The sequence below is a fragment of the Eimeria necatrix genome, genomic scaffold, assembly GCF_000499385.1.
Source record: "Eimeria necatrix Houghton genomic scaffold, Enh_scaff123, whole genome shotgun sequence".
Classification (NCBI taxonomy): domain Eukaryota; phylum Apicomplexa; class Conoidasida; order Eucoccidiorida; family Eimeriidae; genus Eimeria; species Eimeria necatrix.
This window is the reverse complement of record NW_013654880.1, coordinates 10,001-29,920: the sequence shown is the minus strand read 5'-3', so window position 1 is coordinate 29,920 and position 19,920 is coordinate 10,001. Positions and strand designations below refer to the sequence as shown.

General features: G+C 55.4%; 2 protein-coding genes across 2 annotated transcripts in view; both read left to right on the top strand.

Moving 5' to 3' along the window:
- Positions 1–285: 285 nt before the first annotated feature.
- On the top strand, positions 286–10,633 carry ENH_00008220 (DDHD domain-containing protein, related; the record flags this gene model as incomplete). Its single annotated transcript, XM_013584116.1, has 13 exons — positions 286–1,520; positions 1,737–1,967; positions 2,936–3,143; positions 3,751–3,858; positions 4,108–4,179; positions 4,367–4,486; positions 4,781–5,048; positions 5,429–5,461; positions 5,684–6,193; positions 7,316–7,395; positions 8,073–8,132; positions 9,410–9,542; positions 10,527–10,633. 13 exons carry the CDS (start codon positions 286–288, stop codon positions 10,631–10,633), a joined length of 3,165 nt encoding a protein of 1,054 aa, XP_013439570.1.
- A 2,197-nt stretch (positions 10,634–12,830) lies between these two features.
- Positions 12,831–19,920, top strand: part of ENH_00008210 (hypothetical protein, conserved) — a gene marked incomplete at both ends in the record, with an annotated part of 8,962 nt that continues 1,872 nt past the window's right edge. The window contains 14 exons of the mRNA XM_013584115.1: positions 12,831–13,691; positions 13,977–14,158; positions 14,484–14,637; positions 14,889–14,999; positions 15,131–15,196; positions 15,411–16,007; positions 16,148–16,198; positions 16,334–16,418; positions 16,570–17,182; positions 17,424–17,634; positions 17,841–18,136; positions 18,351–18,687; positions 18,960–19,442; positions 19,641–19,920. The exon at positions 19,641–19,920 is cut by the window's right edge and continues 278 nt beyond it. Coding sequence (XP_013439569.1) covers positions 12,831–13,691; positions 13,977–14,158; positions 14,484–14,637; positions 14,889–14,999; positions 15,131–15,196; positions 15,411–16,007; positions 16,148–16,198; positions 16,334–16,418; positions 16,570–17,182; positions 17,424–17,634; positions 17,841–18,136; positions 18,351–18,687; positions 18,960–19,442; positions 19,641–19,920 — 4,327 coding nt within the window. The remainder of the gene's footprint in view (positions 13,692–13,976; positions 14,159–14,483; positions 14,638–14,888; positions 15,000–15,130; positions 15,197–15,410; positions 16,008–16,147; positions 16,199–16,333; positions 16,419–16,569; positions 17,183–17,423; positions 17,635–17,840; positions 18,137–18,350; positions 18,688–18,959; positions 19,443–19,640) is intronic.

Below are 19,920 nucleotides of genomic sequence, written 5' to 3'. Positions count from 1 at the left end.
CAGCGCTGCAGCATCAGCAGCATCAGCAGCAGCAAAAGCAGCAGCAGCAGCAGCAGCAGGCATGGCAAATAGCGTTCCTCGAGCTCCTGCCTGTCTTTGACCTGTCATTGCGCTCCCACATTCTTCCCCTTTCCGCTGCGCCTAGCTGCTCCCAGCAGCGGCTGCTCTGCAGCAGCTGCAGCAGCTGCAGCAGCTGCAGCAGCTGCAGCAGCCAGCTGCAGCAGCAGGCTGCGGCAGCGGCAGCAGCAGCCCCTTGCCCCCACTGTCCCCCGCCTGCTGCTGGAAATGTGGGACTCTTTGCTGCGGAACTTTTCCTCAGCCGCAACAAATGATTTAGCAGCAGAAGCAGCAGCAGGAGAGACCGCTGCTGAGCCTTCTGCACCCTCTCCAAATGCAGCAGCAGCAGCAGCAGCAGCAAATGAGCAGCGCAGCCAAGTGGTGTCTTTCCTGAGGCTGCGGGAGTCGCTGCGCAGCAGCCGCAGCCCTGCTGCTGCTGCTTGGGACTTTAGGCAGCAGTCGCAGCAGCTGGAGGGTCTGGCTGCCGAGGAGGCAGCAGCAGCAGCAGCAGCAGCAGCAGCAGACATGATGGCCGCAGCAGCAGAAGCGACGCCAGAGATCCTCTCACCGGACTCACTCACCCCCCCTAATGGAGCCGCGCCAGCAGCAGCAGCAGCAGCAGCAGCAGCAGCATGGAGTGCTGCAGCGCCTGAGGCGCAGGAGCCACGCGGCGCAGCCTCGGGCGGCCGCAGCAGCGACGCAGAAGCAGCAGCGGCGCCTGCTGCTGCTGCTGCTGCTGCTGCTGCATCTGGCCAAGGCAGCCCCATGTGCAGCAGAAGCAGCAGCAGCTCTTTGTGCGAAGAAGAAGAAGTCATTGCCGGTGCTGCGGCTGCTGCTGCGTCTGCCCCCACAGTGCTGCACAGCCGCTTCTTATCTTTGGGCCGGGCGGCCCCTGCGGCCCAGCAGCAGCAGCAGCAGCAGCAGCAGCAGGAGCAGCAGAGCGAAGTGGACGTGCAGCTGACGGATGAAGTGCTGCTGCAGCGCCGGCCTGGAGGGAGCAGCAGCTCCACCTCGACAGCAGCAGCAGCAGCAGCGGCGCGGGCATCAGAAGCGGCCTCAACAGCAGGAGGAAGCCCGCAAAGTGCAGCAGCAGCAGCAGACGCTGCAGCAGCAGCAGCAGACGCTGCAGCAGCAGCAGAGCAGCAGGCCGTGGACGGGCTCCCTGACTTTTTGCCTCTGAGGCCCGAGGGCGCTGCTGCTGCTGCTGCTGCGCGCGCTGCGGCTTCCCGCGTCTTGCTGCACCAAGACGCCGCGGCGGAGGCAGCAGCAGCAGCAGAGCCAGCAGCAGCAGCAGCAGCAGCAGCAGCAGCCAGCAGCAGCGCAGCAGCCCCCGGGGCCAACGGCCTGCTGCCAGCAGGCGACAAGAACGCCCCCGTAGATCATGTGCTGCTGGTCATTCATGGAATTGGCTGCGGCTCGCAGCACGAAGTGCAGCAGCAGGAGCAGCTGCGGCACTCCATCAGGTAATTTGCTGCGCTGCTGCGGCGCTGCAGCAAAGCCTGCTGCTGCCTTGCTGCGCCTTTAGAGCCACAGCTGCTGCTCCGGAAGGCCCCACTGCTGCTGCTGCTGCTGCTGCGCGTGGGCCGGTGCTGCTGCTGCTGGGTTTGAGCTGCTGCTTTGTTCGCGCTGCTGCTGCTGCTGCTGCTTTCGTGCTGCTGCTGCTGCTGCTCTTGCTGTAGCAAAGGCGGAATGGCCGCACACTGCAGCGCTCCTGCCGCCACCGCTAGCGCCGTTTGCGTCGCTGCTGCTGTTGCTGCTGCTGCTGCAGCAGCAGCTGCAGCAGCAGCGCGAGGCAGCAGCTGCAGCAGCAGCACGAGGGACCGCGAGGAAGGGCAGGGAGGCGCCCTCCTAGCCGCTTCACCTGCTGCTGCTGCTGCTGCTGCTGCTGCTTCTTGTCTGCTGCTGCACAGGTGCGTCAACGCCCTCTGGTTTTGGCGAAAGCCCATCAGCGTTTACGTCTTAGCCATAAATTGGAAAAGATGCATCGTCGAGGCGCAAGACCAGTGGGTTTCCCGCTGTCTCGCTGCTGCTGCTGCTGCTGCTGCTGCTGCTGCTGCTGCTGCTGCTGCTGACGCCGTTGCAGGAGAAGGCAGCAGCAGCAGCTGCTGCTGCTGCTGCTGCCTGTGTCTGTCTAGACTGGCCGACTTTTGGTCTTCCGTCTCTTTTTTGTTGTCTCCTCGATGCTGCTTTAGCTGCTGCTGCTTTGCTTCTTCGTGTAGCTGCTGCTGCTTCTGTTCCTCGTTTGCTGCTCCCCTTGTTCTTGCCTCTGCTTGCTGTATTTGCTGCTGCCCTTGCTGCTGCTGCTGCTGCTGCTGCGGCGGCGGGATCTCCCCCCGCTGCTACGCCCCTATACATCTTCTCTTTTCCGCCGCTGCTGCTGCTGCTGCTGCTGCTGCTGCTGCTGCTGCTGCTGCTGCTCAGTTTGTTTCAAAGCATAGGGATATCGAGCCTCTACGAAATGCGGCGTTTGCTGTCTTTGACTGCCGGCGATCTTCTCTTTTTTATGACTCCGAGATTTGGGGACTTCATTATGCAGCAAGTGGCTGCGCAGCTGAATGCTGCTTACCACAAACTCAAGCAGGCACGCGTGCTGCTGCTGCTGCTGCTGCTGCTGCTGCTGCTGCTGGGGTTGCTGGGGCTGCTGGGGCTGCGGCTGCTGGGGCTGCTGCTTCAGCTGCTGCTGCTTTAGTTGCTGTTGCAGCTGCTGCTGCGACCGCTTCTACTGCTGGTGGTTGTGCTGACGCACTACCGCTGCTGCTGCTGCTGCTGCTCCTGGTGCGGGCGCTCTTGGAGACGGCGGCTCTGCTGCTGCTGCTGCTGCTGCTGCTGCACTGCGTGGCGCCGCTGGCTCACTGCTGATGCTTCTGCTGCTTTCCAGCTCACGTTGGCCCTCTGCTGCTGCTGCAGTTGCTTTTTTGACTTTGCTTTTCTTTGAAATCCCTTTTATCTCATTTGCTGCTGCTGCTGCTGCTGCTGCTGCGCAGCACCCCTCAGGCCGCTTCTCTAAAAGCCGCTTCAGCCTCTTGGGCTATTCGCTGGGCAGCGTTATGGCCTACGAGCTCCTCAGCGGCAAGTCCTTCAGGCCCGTAAGCTGCTGCTGCTGCTGCTGCTGCTGCTGCTGCTGCTGCTGCTGCTTGTGCTGCTGCTGATGGTGGTACATCCGCTGGTTTTGCTGCTGCTGCTGTTGTTGCCGCCTGTGGTGCTGCTGATGCTGGTGCGTCCATTGGCAGCAGCGTTGCTGCTGTCGTTGGCTTCGCTGCTGCTGCGGGTGCTGCTGCTGCCGCTGCCAGTGCTGCTACTGCAGCTGCTGTTACTGCTGCTGCTGCTGCTGGGCTGCCGTTTGTTTTGTGTCATTTGCTGCTGCCACTACTGCGCCTCATGCTGTTGCTGCCCCTTTCTTACTGTCGCTCCTGTTGCTGCTCAAGCGCAGCTGCAGCTTTGCTGCTGTTGCTGCTGTTGCTGCTGCTGCTGCTGCGGCTGCTGTTGCTGCTGCATTGCCCAGGGCTCCGCTGCACTTATTTCTATCATCTAGTGTCAGTTGCTGCCGCTGCGCGATTTGTGTGTGTCTTTGTATTCGCTGACTCTGTCCTTTTCAATTTGTCCGCTCCCTTCTCTTGGCTGCTGCTGCTGCTGCTGCTGCTGCTGCTGCTGCTGCTGCTGCTGCTGCTGCTGCTGCTGCTGCTGTGCTTGCAGACACAGTACCGTTCCCGCGAAGAGGTCCCAAAACTGGACTTTACTGCTGAGTCTCTGTTCTTGCTGGGCGGATGCCTGCCGGCATTTCTGCTGCTAAACTCTCCAGAGGTGTGGCGGATCTGCTGCGCTGCGCTTCCTGCTGCTGCTGCTGCTGCTGCTGCTGCTGCTGCGTTTGTTGGACTGTTGCCATCATGCTGCTGCTGCTGCTGGGCTTTTGCTTTTCCATTCAAGCACATGAGCTTCGCGTGCTGCACAGAAGTCTTTCTGTAGGCTTACAGATTGCTCTCGTGACTACTGCTGCTGCTGCTTTACCTGCTGCTGCTGCTCTGCCTGCTGCTGCTGCTGCTGCTGCTGCAGATTCTGAAGACAGGGCTACAGCTGCCCGAAGGCCTCCAGGTTTACAACCTTTTTCACCCGTGCGACCCCGTCGTGAGTCTTGCACTGCAGCAGCAGCAGCAGCAGCTGCTGCTGCTGCTGCTGCCGGGGCCTCTGCGACTCTTGCTGCAGCGCTGCTCGCGCCGCAGCAGCTGCGTGCGCTGCTGCTGTTGAAGCCTCTTGTGAAGCGGCAAAGGACTAGCTGCTGCTGCTGCTGCTGCTGCTGCTGCTGCGGCTTCAGGCTTTCAGATTAGAAAAGCTAATATATCCACACCTTAAGGAAATGCCGCCCCCAGTGCTGCTCGCCTACTGGAGATCCAACGGACTGCAGGGCTGGTACAAATGGGACCTCAATGTGCAGGTGACCACCCCATGCTGCTGCTGCTGCTGCTGCTGCTGGTTCTGCTGCTGCTGCTGCTGCTGCTGGTTCTGCTGCTGCTGCTGCTGCGCATGCTGCGGTGGCTCTCGCGGGAAGTGGCGTGGGCGCGTTCGGTTCTGACTGCTGCTGCTGCTGCTGCTGCTGCTGCTACTGCTGCTGCTTGGTGCTGCTGCGCGATGGGGAGACGCTTTCTCCTCCTGCTTCTAAGCCGTGTCTGCTGCTGCTGCGGCTGTCTTTGCTGCTGCTGCTGCTGCTGCTGCTGCTGCTGCTGTCCAGCAAGCAAAGGACATGGTGACCACCAACATCAACAGCCTCACTGCCTCAGTGCTCTCGTGGTGGAGGTGGGAAAGGCCCGCGAGTGGAGGCGGCAGCGTTTTGGCTGTGAACGCGAAGGCAGCTTCTGCTGCTGCCAGTCCGGAGGATTCGCAGCAGCAGCAGCAGCAGCAGCAGCAGCAGACGGACAAGCCGCAGCAAAACAGCCAGGCAGCAGACGGGGCTCAAAGCAGCCCCCAGGAAGAGCCTCGTGGCAGCGAACCAGGCGACGGTGCGTGTGCTGCCGCTCTTGCTGCTGCTCCTGCTGCTGCTCCTGCTGCTGCAGCTGCTGCTGCAGCTTGGGACTGCAGCAGCAGCAATAATGGAGGGCGCATTTGAACGGCAAATGGGCCCGGGGGGATTGGCGCAGCAGCAGGCTGCGCTGCTGCTGTGTCTTACTGCTGCCCTCAGCAGCAGCGCAGCAGCAGACTGCAGCAGCGAGTGCTGTTTTGCTTTTTTTTTATTTCTCTTTCCCACTTTTTCTCTTGTCTCTGCCTGCTGCGCGCTGCTGTGCAAGCCTCTTCTCCCATCCGCTTCTGCTGCCGCTGCTGCTGCTGCTGCGGCTGTTGCTGCTGCTACTGCTGCTGCTGCTGCTGTTGTCTTTGCTTTCAGAGCTCATTCGGGACCTGCAGAGCTTCAAGTCCAGTAAGTGTTTTGGGCCAATGTTTGTTTTGGCTGTTTCTCCTGCTGCCGCTGCGTTTGCTTTTACTGGCAGCAGCAAAAGCTGCTGCTGCTGCTGCTGCTGTTGCTGCTGCTGCTGCTGCTGCGCTGCTGCCACAGCAGTAGCTGCAACCCCAAAAAGGCTAGTTGTTTATTCAATGCATGCAGCAGCACTTGTGGCATTTTGCTGCTGTGCTGCGCATGCAGGGCTGCACTCCCAAAGTTCTCGAATTCGTCTTCACCAAATTCAGTCTCCTGCCTATTCGCGGAGCCTTTCCCGCAGCAGCAGCAGCAGCAGCAGCAGCAACGGCAGCGAGGCCAGCAGCAGCAGCGGCAGCAGCAGCCGCGCACTGAGCAATGAAACTGACGGCGATGCCTTCACTCATGTGACCAGCTGGTTTCGCCTGGGCTCAAGGCTGCAGAGAGAAGACCCCACAGCAGCAGCAGCAGCAGCAGCAGCAGCAGCAGCAGCAGCAGATAATGGAGCTGTTGGGAGACAGAACTCGAGCTGCAGCAGACAGCTGCGGCGGCTGACGCCGCAAGACCGAATCGCCCGCAGGCCCAGAGTCCAGTCTCACCAAGAGACCTTCACTGCAGCAGCAGCAGCAGCAGCAGCAGCAGCAGGAGCAGCAGCAGGGGCTGCTGGCAGCTTCCAGACCGGGCTGCACTCCCACAGCAAAAGGGCGCAGCAGCAGCGCAGGAACACCATCAGCGACGGTGGGGCTTTTAGGAAACAAATAAGGGTTTATTTAGGGTTTAGGGTAGCTTTAGGGTTTAGGGTTTAGGGTTTAGGGTTTAGGGTTTAGGGTTTAGGGTTTAGGGTTTAGGGTTTAGGTTTAGGGTTTAGGGTTTAGGGTTTAGGGTTTAGGGTTTAGGGTTTAGGGTTTAGGGTTTAGGGTTTGGGGGTTTAGGGTTTAGGGTTTAGGGTTTAGGGTTTAGGGTTTAGGGTTTAGGGTTTAGGGTTTAGGGTTTTCCTCTGTGCCCTTCTTCCGGCGCTTCGGCCGCCTGCGCTCTGGGCTGTTATTTATTTGTTTTTATTTAATTTGAACTATTTATTATTCTGTTGGGCATTTATTTATTTATTTATTTATTTATTTATTTATTTTGTTTTTTTATTTATGTATTTATTTATTGTTTATTCTTTCATTAATTTACTTATTCATCCTTTATTGGTTACTTCCAAATGTTTAGTTCTGTCTTTCTTTTGTTTTGGTTTTCGAATTTCTTTTTTCTTTTTGTTTTTTCTTTAATCCTTTTTCCAATTTCTTTCATTTCGTTTCTTTTGCTTCATTTTTGTTTCATCTTTTTAATTTCATTTCTTTTATTTCATCTTTTTAATTTCATATCTTTAATTTCATCTTTTTAATTTAGCATCTTTTATTTCATCTCTTTATTTTAATATCTTTTATTTCATCTTTTTATTTCGTTTTCTCTATTTCTTTTTTAGTCCTTTTATTATTTTTTTTATTTTCATCTTTCTAAAGATATTTTTATTTCTTAATCTTTAAACTCATCCCATTAACTTCATCTTTTTAAATTCCTTTTCCTAATTAAATTTGAAACTTAATTTCTTTTTCGATTCGGTATTTTTGATTTATTTTTAATTTCATTTTTAGTTTTTCATTATTTCATTTTTTGAATTTTCTTTTTGAGTTAAATCTTTTAACTACGTCCCATTTTGTCGTTTTAATTTTATTTTTTATTTTCTTTTTTGAATTCAAGTTCACCGGATTCATTTTATTTATTCTTTTATTTATTTAATTTAATTTATTCATTTTATTTATTTATTAATTTAATTTAATTTAATTTAATTTAATTTAATTTTTTGATTTATTTCAGAATACTTCAAAGCTGCAGAAGTTCCTTCTGGCTTTTCTTCAGTTTGCGGCGAAACTCATAAAGCCGTTTTGCAGCTTCAAGTGAGAAAAAGATTTATTTATTTTTATTTAATTTTTATTTATTTTTATTTATTTTTATTTATTTTTATTCGTATTCATTTACTTTTATTTATTTATATATTTTTGTTTATTTTTATATTTCTTTTATATTTCTTTTATTTTTCTTTTATTTTTCCTTTATTTTTCTATTTTTCTCTTTTCTTTTTCCTCTTTTGTCTTCTTTTCTTCTTTTGTGTCTTTTATTTTCTGTTGTTTCTTTTATTATCTTTTGTCTCTTTTTTTTCTTTTTTATTTTATTTTCATTCTTTGCTCTCTTTTCCTTTGCTTCTTTGCTCTCTTTTCTTTTTCTTCTATTATTATTATTATTATTCTATCGCTTATCATTGTTGTTTCTCTTTCATAATTGACTATTGTTTTTTCTCTTTTATAATTTCTTTGTCTCTTTTGTTATTCTTTAATCTCTTTTATGTTTCTTTCTCTTTTTTATCTTTTCCTTTTTTCTTTTTCCTTTTTGTCTCTTTGCTTCCGCACTTGTTGCAAAAATATATATTTAATCAAAGATGAAAATTAATTCAATAGACTTCTTCCCGCGCTTTTCATTTGCATGCTCTCTGTACGCACCCGATCTGCTGCTGCTGCTGCTGCTGATGCTGCTGCTGCTGCTGCTGCTGCTGCTGCTGCTGCTGCTGCTGCTGCAGTCGATAAATGCAGTCAAGGACGAGCAGAAGATCCCGCGGCGTTATGACTTTCAGCTGCAAGTGAGTTGCTGCTTCATTTCTGTCTTTTTCTTTTTCTTTTTATTTTAAATTTGTTTTATTTTAATTCATTTCTTTTGTCCTCTTTTTATTTTCTTTTCATCAAGTCAGCTGCTGCGGCTCATCTTTAGGGGAACTTAAATAGAAATGTAATACAATATAATATAATATAAAATAATATAATATAATATAATATAATATAATATAATATAATATAATATAATATAATATAATATAATATAATATAATATAATGTAATGTAATGTAATATAACATAATATAATATAATGTAATGTAATATAATGTAATGTAATGTAATATAAAATATAATATAATGTAATGTATATATACATATATGCAGATTAAAGATAAATATATATAGATATATGCGTGTGAACAAATATCACTAATATGAACATTTAAAATTATATATAAACATATATATGTATATTCTATGCCTTCAAATTTATTTATATATATTTATGTTATTTCTATTTACAGATATTTATATTTATAAATATTTGTGTTTATATTTGCATGCAAATATGTACTGTCAGGTTATTTTAATGCCAGAGTGCGCAAGTTAAGAGAATAAAAGAGTTTTTTCTTTCTTTTTGCATGCACAGCCGCTCAAATAATAAGTGCATGCACTTGCATGCACTTGCATGCACTTGTATGCACTTGCATGCACTTGCATGCACTTGCATGCACTTGCATGCACTTGCATGCACTTGCATGCACTTGCATGCACTTGCAAGTATCTGCACATCCATTCAAATGGATTTATTTATTTAAAGATCTGCATGCATGCAGTCACAGGCTCTGAGACTGTCTTTTTGGATTTGTTGCCTTCTGAATGCCTGCTGCTGCTGCTGCTGCTGCTGCTGCCCGTTGCTGCTGTTGTTGCTGCTGCGTCTGCTGCTGCTGCTGCCGCTGCTGCCTTCGCTTGCTGGCTGCTAGGCGCGAAGGGCCGGCGTCTAGCTAGCTGCTGCCTCTCTGCTGCTCTTTTCCTGCTGCTGTTTGCCTCTACCGCGCACCTGCTGCTGCTGCTGCGTCTGCTGCTGCTGCATGCGCTGCTGCATACGCTGCTGCTGCGTCTGCTGCTGCTGCATACGCTGCTGCATACGCTGCTGCTGCGCCTGCTGCTGCTGCCCTGTTGCTACTGCACACACTGCTGCAGCACCTGCTGCTGCTGCGCCTGCTGCTGCTGCCCTCTCGCTGACGCGCGTGCTGCAGCTGCTGCTGCTGCTGCTGCTGCCTTGCTGCTTGCTGCTTCTCAGGAGGACACGGCGGAACACTATTTGTCTTCTTTGGCTTTGCTGAACAGCCACTTCAATTATTTCAAACTCAAAGATGTGGCTTTTTTCATATTGAAATGTCTCTCCGGCAAGAACCCCCTTATGTCCTACACAGGTCAGCTCCCAGCTAGCTAGCTAGCTGCCTAGCTAGCTTCCTGGCTAGCTGCCTAGCTAGCTGCACCCGAGCTAGCTGGCTAGCTAGGCGGCTAGCTACGCAGCTAGCTACGCAGATAGCTGCACAGCTGGCTAGGCAGCTGACTAGGCAGCAAGCTATGTAGCTAGCTACGAAACTAGCCACTCAGCTAGCTAGCTAGCTCGCGTTGCACAGCTAGCTGCTGCGTACATGCTGCTGCTGGCCGCCGCAGGCCTTCCATGATTGCGCCTTGCGCCGGGTGGCTCTTAGCCCACAGCTAGCTAGCTAGCCAACTAGCAAGCTAGCTAGCTAGCTAGATAGCTAGATAGATAGCTAGATAGATAACTAGATAGCTAGCTTGAAGCTAGCTTGGCAGCTAGCTACAGTTGACCAGCCAACTCGCCAGCTGGCTAGTTGCTAAGTATACATGGCTAGCTAGCCGGCTAGCTCGCTAGCCCGTTGCTGCTGGGGCTGTCGGGTGCTTGCGCATGCGACCGCTGCTGCTGCTGCTGCTGCTGCTGCTGCTGCCTGCAGACCATCTGCAGCTGCTGGAGGCTGCTGCTAGGAAGGCGGCGGATCACGCGGCAAAGGAAGGCAAGGAGCACTGCTGTCTTTTTCTGCCCGAAATGTTAACGCTGTTTGCTGCTGCTGTTGCTGCTGCTGCTGCTGCTGCTGCTGCTGCTGCTGCTGTGTATCTTCTTTTCTCCCTCAGAGTTTCATTGCTCTCTCGCTGCTGCAGCTTTTTGTGGCTTCGTTTGTGTGTTCTTTTTTGCTTTTGTTTGCTGCCTGCATTTTTCCTTTGGGGTTTTGCTGCTGCTCTTTTGCTGCTTCCTGTTTGGCTGCTGCTGCCCCGCTGCTGGCAGCTGCAGCACGGGGCCTTGGCAGCCGCCTCCGTTGAAAAGGGAACCAACCACTGCTGCTGCTGCTGCTGCTGCTGCTGCTGCTGCTGCTGCTGCTGCTCATCAGGCCGGCCGGAGGAGCAGCAGCGGCAGCTGGAAGAAGCAGCTGCCCTTGCGGAGAGGCTGAAGGCCTTTGAAGCTTCTCTTCTTCAGCCCCGTTCGAAAAAAAAATGAAATAAAAAATAAAAAATAAAAAATAAATAAATAATCGATAAAAGACAACTCAATAAACTTTTCAGCTGGCGGCCTCCCCGCGGCTGCAGCACCGATGAAACCCCACGCTGAAGAGCTGCTGCTGCTGCTGCTGCTGCTGCCGCTGCTGCTGCCGCTGCTGCTGCTGCCGTTGCTGCGGCTGGGCAGATGAGGCGCAGGGCAGCGGTTGTTTGCTTGAAGGCTCTGCGCCCCTCTAGCTATTTGTCATATTGTTAAATGCTGGACCGACTTGCCAGCCGACTGGCTAGCTAGCTAGAAGCTAGCTACCAGCTAGCTGGCAGCTACCTGGCGGCTAGCTAGCAGCTAGCTAGCAGCTAGCTAGCAGTTAGCTGGCAGCTGGCTGGCGGCTAGCTAGCAGCTAGCTAGCAGCTAGCTAGCAGCTAGCTAGCAGCTAGCTGGCTAGCTAGCTGGCGGCTAGTTAGCAGCTAGCTAGCAGCTAGCTGGCTAGCTAGCAGCTGAGCAACCAGCTAGCAGGGCACAACGCCGGCTAGTTGTTTGGCTAGCTAGCTGAGCAATCTGGGGCAGCAGAGAGAACTCTTTTGGCGATTTGTTTGCTACTTAGCTAGCTGGCCACCAGGCTGGCTAGCTGCGCAAATGGCTGCTGGCTAGCTGGCAGCAAGCTAGCTGGCCTAGCTGCGCGCTAGCTAAAGAGGCTGCGCTAGCTAGCTGGGCCACGCTGGCTAGCTGGGCTGCAGTGGCTCGGTGGGCAGCCGCTGCTGGCCCCACAGCAGCAGCAGCGGCGCCGCAAGCAGCAGCAGCAGCAGACTTAGGAGCAGCAAAAGAGGCCCTGAAGAGCCTTTTGCTGCCAATCTAGTGGGAATTGAATTCAGTGGAACTTCAAGTTGTCTTATTTCAAATAAAATCCTCCATTTAGGACTTTTGAGTCTTCAAAAAGTCCCAATTGAACTCATTTCAGAAGACCCAAAGGCTCAGGTGTACAGACACCCCAACCCTGCGGCTGCAGCTGGGGTGTACCTGCGCCTACTAGTGCAGTAAATATATTTTTGCTTATTGCATTTTAGATTATTTATTAATTATATTATAATATATATTATATTATATTCACATATTATCCATTTATGTGTAACATTTGCATGCATGCATATACACATATATACATGTCTATATATATATTTATACGTATATATATATATATATATTTATATATATATATATTTATAATTATATGTGTGAATGCACCAAATGGGAGTTGGGTATAAGTAATGGCATAAAATCAAATTTTACTTTTTTGCATTTATTTGATATTTCTTTTTAATGACAAGTAAGGCCAGAGCTAAAGACATAGTGGAACCCACGGGTTGCTGCGTGGGCCATCTGCTGCTGCTGCTGCTGCTGCTGCTGCTGCTGCTGCTGCTGCTGCTCATATGGCGATTTGGTACTAAATGGTTTCAAGGAAGCAAATGGGCGAAGGCGGCAGCGCAGGAGCTGCGCCACAGAACTGGCTGAAGATAATTCGAATAATTAATTTTTAAATTAAATTAAATTTAATTTAATTAATAATTTTGAAATCGAGCCAGTTCTCAATTAAAATTCATAAAGACATGGAAGCCAATAGCCGCAGCAGCAGCAGCAGCAGCAGCAGCAGCAGCAGCAGCAGAGTTGGGGCTGCGTGCTGCATGCAGAAAGCCTCGATTTTTGCTGCTTTTGCTGTGGGGCAATAAACAGAAGATAATTCTTTCTTTTCTTTGTCAACTCACGATGATATAGCGCTTAAAGGCCGTGAGGTGTATAGTGGCAGCAGCAGCAGCAGCAGCAGCAGCAGCAGCAGCGGCAGCGGCAGCAGCTGCAGCAGGAAACCTCCGCCTTAAAGGGAAAGCCAATGCCCGAAGCTCTATCCCACTGATTGCTGTCTTTGTTGCTGCCTTTTGCTGCGGCAGCAGCATCTACACAGCGGCGCCGGATCTTCAGCCGCAGCAGCAGCAGCAGCAGCTGCTGCTGCTGCTGTGAAAACAGCAGCAGCAAGAGCAGCGCGGCTCTGTAGACTGCTCGGCTTGCGACTTCTCGCTGCTGCTTGGCCTCGCGAGGCCAGCAGCAGGAAACATTTGCTGCGCAGCAGCAACGACAACCGCAGCAGCAGCAGCAGCTGCTGCTGCTCCACTTGCTGCCGACCTGCTTTCTATGACGCGGGGCCCCTGAAATGCAGCAGCAGCAGCAGCAGCAGCAGCAGCAGCAGCAGCAGGCCTTCGGTGCTGGGCTGCCTCGCGAGGTGCTGCAGAGAGTTGCAGACTCTCTCGGGCTGCATGCAGATGGCAATTACCAAGCCACGCAGTGGCTGCTGCAGCTGCAGCAGGAGCCGCAGCTGCAGCAGCTGCTGCAGTGGCTGCTGCACCCTTTTGCGGTCTTCCCGCCGCTGTCGGTGAAGTGCAAGACTTTCGCTTTGCTGCAGCAGCAAGAGCAGCAGAAGCTGCAGCAGCAGCAGCAGCACGCTGCTGCCACGGAAGCTGCTGCAGACGCTTACCGCAGATATGATGAAGCAGCAAAACTTGTTGCGCTGCAGCTGCTGCTGGAAGCAGTTAAGAAGCACTGGCACTGCAGCTGGGACGAGCAGCAGCAGCTGCTGCTGCAGCGGTGCGTGCTGCAGCTGATACAGCAGCCCACGCTGCAGCAGCAGCACGACGCGCTGCTGCTGCCTCCTGCAGCAGCAGCTGCAGCAGCAGCAGCGCAGCAGTCAAATGTGCCTGCGTTCTCGCTTCTGATGAAGGCCTCGCAGTGCCTAGCAGCAATGTGCTGCTGCAGCAAAACAGGAGCAGCAGCAGCAGCAACAGCAAGGCAGCTGCTGCTGCAGCTAGCCTCAGGAGCCACTGGGCTTTCTGTAGACGGGCTGCTGCAGAGCCCAGACCTCAACGACCCCACAGCTGACCCGCAGCAATTTGCTGCGCTGGTGCAGCAGCAGCAGAAGCAGCAGCAGCTGCTGCCGCCTGCGCAGCAGCAGCAGGCCTTCGTTTCTGCATGCGTCTTTCTTGGGGTTCTCCTCGAGATCTCACTAGAGCTTAACGAGGTAAGGACCTAGAGCTAGCTAGCTAGCTAGCTAGCTAGCTAGCTAGCTAGCTAGCTAGCTAGCTAGCTAGCTAGCTGGCTAGCTGGCTAGCTGGCTAGCTGGCTAGCTGGCTAGCTAGCTAGCTAGCTGGCTAGCTGGCTAGCTGTTGTACTGGCTAGCTGGAGCTACGCATAATTACTGCCATCCCCTGCGTAGGCGCTGGCAGCGCGAGGAGCTGCTGCTGCAGCGTGCAGCTGCCGCTACATTCTGCTGCTGCTGCTGCTGCTGCTGCTGCTGCTGCTGCAGGAAAACAACACACTGATGGGGTCTTTGAGTGGGAAGCTGCGGCGGCAAGTTGCGCAGGCGCTGCACAAGGAGTTCACTGGCTGCAGCAACTTGCTGCTGCAGCTGACGCGCTGTTTGCTGCTGCTGTTTTCGGATGCAGCAGCGCGCTCCCACCTGCAGCCCCTGGCTCTGGACTGCATCAGGTAAGCAGCAGCAGCAGCAGCAGCAGCAGCAGCAGCAGCAGCAGCAGCAGCAGGCGCAGGGTGAACATACTAGCCGTGGCTGCAGCAGCGTGGTAGCTGTAGCCGCAGCAGCAGCACCAGCAGCAGCAAACGGCGGGCCGCCAGCAGCAGCAGCAGCAGCAGCAGCAGCAGAAGCTTCTGCTGCTGCTGCTGCTGGAGTGCTTCCGACGCCGCAAGTTTTGCATCTATTTCTTCCGCACAGCCGCCTCTTCCACTGCCGACGCTGCTTCTGCCTCTACCGCTGCTGCTGCTGCTGCTGCTGCTGCTGCTGCTGCTGCTGCTGCAGGTGCCTCGCTGCGCTGGGCGACGTTGCTGCAGTGCTGCAGTGCCTCTGCAGCTGGGGCCTGGGGGGCGCGGAGTTTCAGGGGGCTGAGGGTTTGCTGCTGCAGGCCCTGGATGTTGTGAATGAGCGGCTCGTTAGAAAAAGACAAAAGAAACAGGTGCTGCTGCTGCTGCTGCTGCTGCTGAGGCTGCTGCTGCTGCTGCTGAGGCTGCTGCTGCTGCTGAGGCTGCTGCAAGCGTCTGCTGCTTCCGCGTGTGTGGCGGCAGCGGCAGGAGAGGCGTTGTTGCTGCTGCTGCTGCTGCTAGGGGTTCGGCTTGTTTTCTAAGTTGCGGTGCATGCGTGGTGCTGCTGTGATGAGCGGTTATTCTTTTGCTGCTGCTGCTGCTGCTGCTGCTGCTGCTGCTGCAGGCGATAGAAGGCGTGAGCGCAGAGAGCGCCACTGCCTTCTGCTGCCTCCTTCTCCAGTCTGCTGCTTCTGTTTTGGCGCTGCCAGTTACTGAAGACTTTGTGGGCGAGGAGGTGAGGAATTTTTGCTGCTGCTGCAGCTGCTGCTGCAGCTGCTGCTGCTGCAGTAGGTGACCAGGGCAGCAGCAGCAACCGCTGCTGCTGCAGCTGCTTACTGCGAGTGTTGGCCTGTGGTGTTTCTGCAGCTTCTCTCGCTTCAACTCCTCGTCGCCGGCCTCCTGAAGAACTTTGTAGAGAACTGCGGAGATTACGTGAGCAGCAGCAGCAGCAGCAGCAGCAGAAGTAGCATTACCAGTTGCTGCAGCAGCTGCAGCATCAGGACAGGACTCGCGCGTTGCGTCTCTGTGGCTACGAATTTGTTGCTCCCTTCCACACTGTCTAGCAGCCGGCAGCCCGCATGATAGAGCTCGCCTGTAGCTGCTGCTGCTGCTGCTGCTGCTGCTGCTGCTGCTGCTGCTGCTGCAGGTGCTGCGGCACTTTGAGCCGGAGGTGCTGGGGGCTTTGCTGCGCAGCGGCATTCTGCGGGTGGCGATGCACCCCTCTGTGCGGGTTGCCTGCCACGGGATAGCAGCAGCTGCTGCACTTCTTCGCAGGCTGGTGAGTCTGAGTGCTGCAGAGGAGGCGCCGCAGCAGCAGCAGCAGCAGCAGCAGCAGCAGCTGCCCCAGTGGCTGGACACCAGGGCCCTGCTGTCGGTCTCCTTCGTCCGCTGCCTCCGCATGGGAGACCCCCAGATCGTCAAGCTGCTGCAGCCTGCTGCTGCTGCTGCTCTCAACTCTGTGGCTGCGCGGCTGCTGGAGACCGTGGGCGACAGCGCAGCAGCAGCAGCAGCAGCAGCAGTCGCGGCGCTCGCGGCGCGGCGGCAGGCGCTGCAGCAGAAGCTCCTCGCCCAGCAGCAGCAGCAGCAGCAGCAGCAGCAGCAGCAAGACGAGCAGGAGGCGCGGCGCATGAGCAGCAAAAGAAAAGAAATGCTGTCTCAGCTGCGGGCCTTGGAAGCATCTTTAAGGGCCCTTGAGGCGCTGCAGCTGCTGCCGCTTCCCTGCACGGCAAACTGGGTCCACACTGTACGTACACTCCAGCTGCTGCTGCTGCTGCTGCTGCTGCTGCTGCTGCTGCTTGTTGTTTCGCCGCCCCGGCCGAGAAACGTCTGCGGCCTCCGGAGAAACACTGCTGCTGCTGCTGCTGCTGCTGCTGCTGCCTGCAGGTCGCGATGTACGCAGAGGCGGAAGATGCCGTGGCTAGGGACTCGACAGATGTGCGCTTTTCCCAAGTCGACGTTTTGAGCTTTTGCTGTTGCTGCTGCTGCTGCTGCTGCTGCCCTGTTCTGCTGCCGCTAGCCTTTGCTGCTGTCAGTCTCTGCTGCTGCTGCTGCTGCTGCTGCGACCCGCAGAATTTCCCAGCACGCTTTGCCGGCCTCAAGTCTTCAGCGCTTTTGGGCCTCACGACACTCGTTGGACTTTCTCCCGCCGCCGCCGGTGAGCCTAGACTCGCGAGCAGCAGCAGCAGCAGCAGCAGCAGCAGCAGCAGCAGCAGCAGTTCAAACACTGCAGCAGCAGCACCGCAGCAGCAGCGCAGCAGCAGCAGCAGCAGCGTTTGTTGGCTGCTTCTGGTGGCTGTGCGCTGCAGAGGCCACGACTGCGTGGACAGAAGAAGTCTGCAGCCAGCTGCTGGAATCGCCTTTGCTGCTGCAGCGGCAGGGGTCGCCGGACTCGCTGCTGCTGCTGGTGCTGCAGGCAGCAGCAGCAGGAAAGCAGTACGAACTCGCAGACAAGAACCAGCCCTCTCTGTTCCCCTCTTGCATTCTGCTGGACGGCTGCTGCTCCTTCGTGGAGGCGCAGGTGCAGCGGCTGAAGAGCGCGTGCTTGACAGCAGCAGCAGCGCAGCAAGGCAGCGCAGCAGCAGCAACTGCTGCTGTCACTGCCTGGCTGCTGCCGCAAAACGCAGTCGACTCCCCCTGGCTGCTGCGGCTCTGTGGGGTCTTCGGGGGCCTCGTGCGGATTCCGCTGTTCGATGCTGCTCGTGCTGCTGCTGCTGCTGCGGTTGCGGAGCGCGCCAAGGCAGCAGCAGCAGCAGCGCGCAGCGCCGAAGCAGCAGCAGCAACCTTCAGCAGCAGCGGCGTTTCTCTCCACGACTACTTTCTAGAAATCCGCAGACTCGAATTCGTTTCTGGAGCTTCTTATCTTCTCAACTACTCGCCGCCTCTGGACATCAAAAGCATTCTCGACCTGCTCTTCCACCAGTGAGCTCTTGCTGCTGCTGCTGCTGCTGCTGCTGCTGCTGCGGACGCTGCTGCTGCTGCTGTTGCTGTTGCTGCTGGAGAGAACGGGGTTGCAGAACGGGTGCAGCTGTCTGCGGCAGGCGTTGCTGCTGCTGCTGCTGCCTGGCAGCAGCTTCCCTATGACCACCGCAGCCCCTCCGCGCCTGCCGCCACTGCCGCTGCTGCTGCTGCTGCTGCTGCTGCTGCTGCTGCTGCGCTGCAGCATCCTGTCGAGCGAGAACGCAGCAACCCACGTGGAAAACGTGTGGGCCTACCCACTGACAGCCCCGCAGCAAATCCACCTTTGCCGCCGCCGGGCGCTGCAGACTCTCATCTCCATATCCAGCGCTGGCTCTGAGGGGCTGCAGCAGTACTTGCCGCTGCTGCTGCAGCACATCCAGAAGAAGATGCAGGACGCAGCAACAGAGCAGCAGGTCCGCGCCTCCTGCTGCTGCTGCTGCTGCTGCTGCTGCCGGCTCTGTGCTTGCAGCTGCTGCTGCTGCTGCTGCGGATTCTGCCGTTAGGGCTGCTGCTGGCGGCGGCGCACTGCTTGCGGCAGCTGCTCTGCTGCTGCTGCTGCTGGTCCTGTTGCTGCTGCTGCGGACCTGCGTCGCAGTGTGTTTGGGCTGCTGCGCTGCAGCTGCTGCAGTCGGAGCGGGGGCTGCTGATGGAGGCCTTCGTGTCTCTGGTGTCTGCAACGGGAAACTACGCGCTGCAGCAGCAGCACACGCTGCCGCTGATAGAGCCGTTTGCTGCTGCGCTGCGGGGGCTGCTGGGCGAAGTGGAGCAGCAGAAGCAGCAGCTGCTGCACAGAGACCCAGACGGCGGGGCCTCAGCAGCTTTGCTGCCGCCCACCACCGGCCTTTTGTTTTACCTTTTCGGAGATGTGCGCAGAGAGCAGACGCAGCAGGAAGAAGAGGAAGCAGCCAAACGCAGGTCCGCAGCTGCTGCTGCTGCTGCTGCTGCTGCTGCTGCTGCTGCTGCTGCTGCTGGTAGTGCGGGTGGCTGCTGATGTATGCGGGCGGCTCGAGATGCGTGCGGATGCTGCTGGAGCTGCTGCTGCTGTAGCAGCTGCGGCTGCTGGAGCTGCTGCTGCTGCAGCAACTGCTGCTCCGTGCTGCTGCTGCTGCTGCTGCTGCTGCTGCTGCAGGAGGGCGCTGGCGCGCGTGCTGTCCTCGCTGGAGACTTCTATTAAGCGCACGACAATCCCCAGTGACCCGGGAGCAGCACGAGCTGGGGGCTACACAGTGGAGTGCAGCAGCAGCAGCAGCAGCAGCAAAGTGCTGCCGATGGAGGCCTTTGCTGACGGGCAAGAAGACGAAGAGCTGAGGAAGCCTTTCCCGCAGTGCCTGCATGAGCTGCTGCTGCAGCAGCAGCAGCAGAAGCAGCTGCTGCCCAGGAGGCACCCGCTTGCTGCTGCAGTGCAGAATCTGCTGCCTTCTCTTTTTGACTTCCTCGTGCGGCTGCAGCAGCTGTGGACGGAGGAGGTGAGAGAGACGCCCTGCGCTGCTCTTGCTGCTGCTTCCGGTGCTGCTGCTGCTGCTCCTATTTCTGCTGCTGCTGCTCCTATTTCTGCTGTTGCTGCCGCTCATGCTGCTGTTTCTGGCTGCGGCGTCGCGGCCGTTGCTGCAGCGGTTTGCTTCGCCGCTCTGGCGTTTCTGCGGCTGCTTTTTTCGCCGTTGCTGCCGCCGCTCCCGCTGCTGCTGCTGCTGCTGCTGCTGCTGCTGGACGGGGCTGCTTGCTGCGCTGCTGTGGGCAGGTGAGCGACGCCAGCTTCCCCTACCTGCGGGAGCTGCTGGAGCCTGGGGCTGATGAGTTCTTAGCAGTGCAAGGAACTGCTTCTGCACTGGCTGGAGACGGGGCAGCTTTGTCTCGAGCCGTGCTGCTGGCGTTCCCGTGCCGCAGCAGCAGCAGCAGCAGCAGCAGCAGCAGCCCGCGCAGCAGCAGCAGCCCCAGCAGCAGCAGCAGCGGCGTGGGCGAGCGCGAGGCCGCCGTGCTGCTCACCCGCAGACACTGCTACCACCTGCGCACTTTGGCCTACAGGCTGGCAGGCACTTGTGCCTTAGCAGCAGAAGCTTTCTTTTTGCTGCCAGACTTGCCCGAAAGACTTGTCAGTTCGCTGCTGCTGCCGCTGCGGCAGCAGCTCCCGCTGCAGCACGTCGAGCAGCAGCTCCGCTTCTTCTGGTCCCCAGTCCTCGACGCAGAGACGCTGCCCCCACAGCCGCCCTACCCCTCGCAGCAGGTTCGCACGTGCTGCTGCTGCTGCTGCTGTTGCTGCTGCTGCTGCTGCTGTTGCTGCTGCTGCTGCTGTTGCTGCTGTTGCTGCTGCTGCTGCGGTGGGCGCCCTGGCTGAGGGGCGGTCCGACGGAGTTGCTGGGGCCTGTCTTGCTGTGAGGGCTGTTTTGCTGCTGCTGCTGCTTGTGCTGCTGTTGTGTCTCAGCTGCTGCTGTTTTTCGTCAACGAGGGGCTGCTGCCGCTGCTGCAGCGGCTGCGGGCCGAGTGGACAGCCGTCGCTGAAGCAAAGAGAGCAATGGAGACGGAGAGCAGCAGCAGCAGCAGCAGCAGCAGCAGCGAGGAGGAGAGGCGGCTGGGCGTGTACCTGCAGCGGGTGTATGCCCTCAGCAACGTCGGCGAAGTGCTGCTGCAGCAGATCGGCTCGCTGCTGCACCACAAGACCAACTCCGTGGTTGCTGCTGCTGCTGCCAACAGCAGCAGCAGCA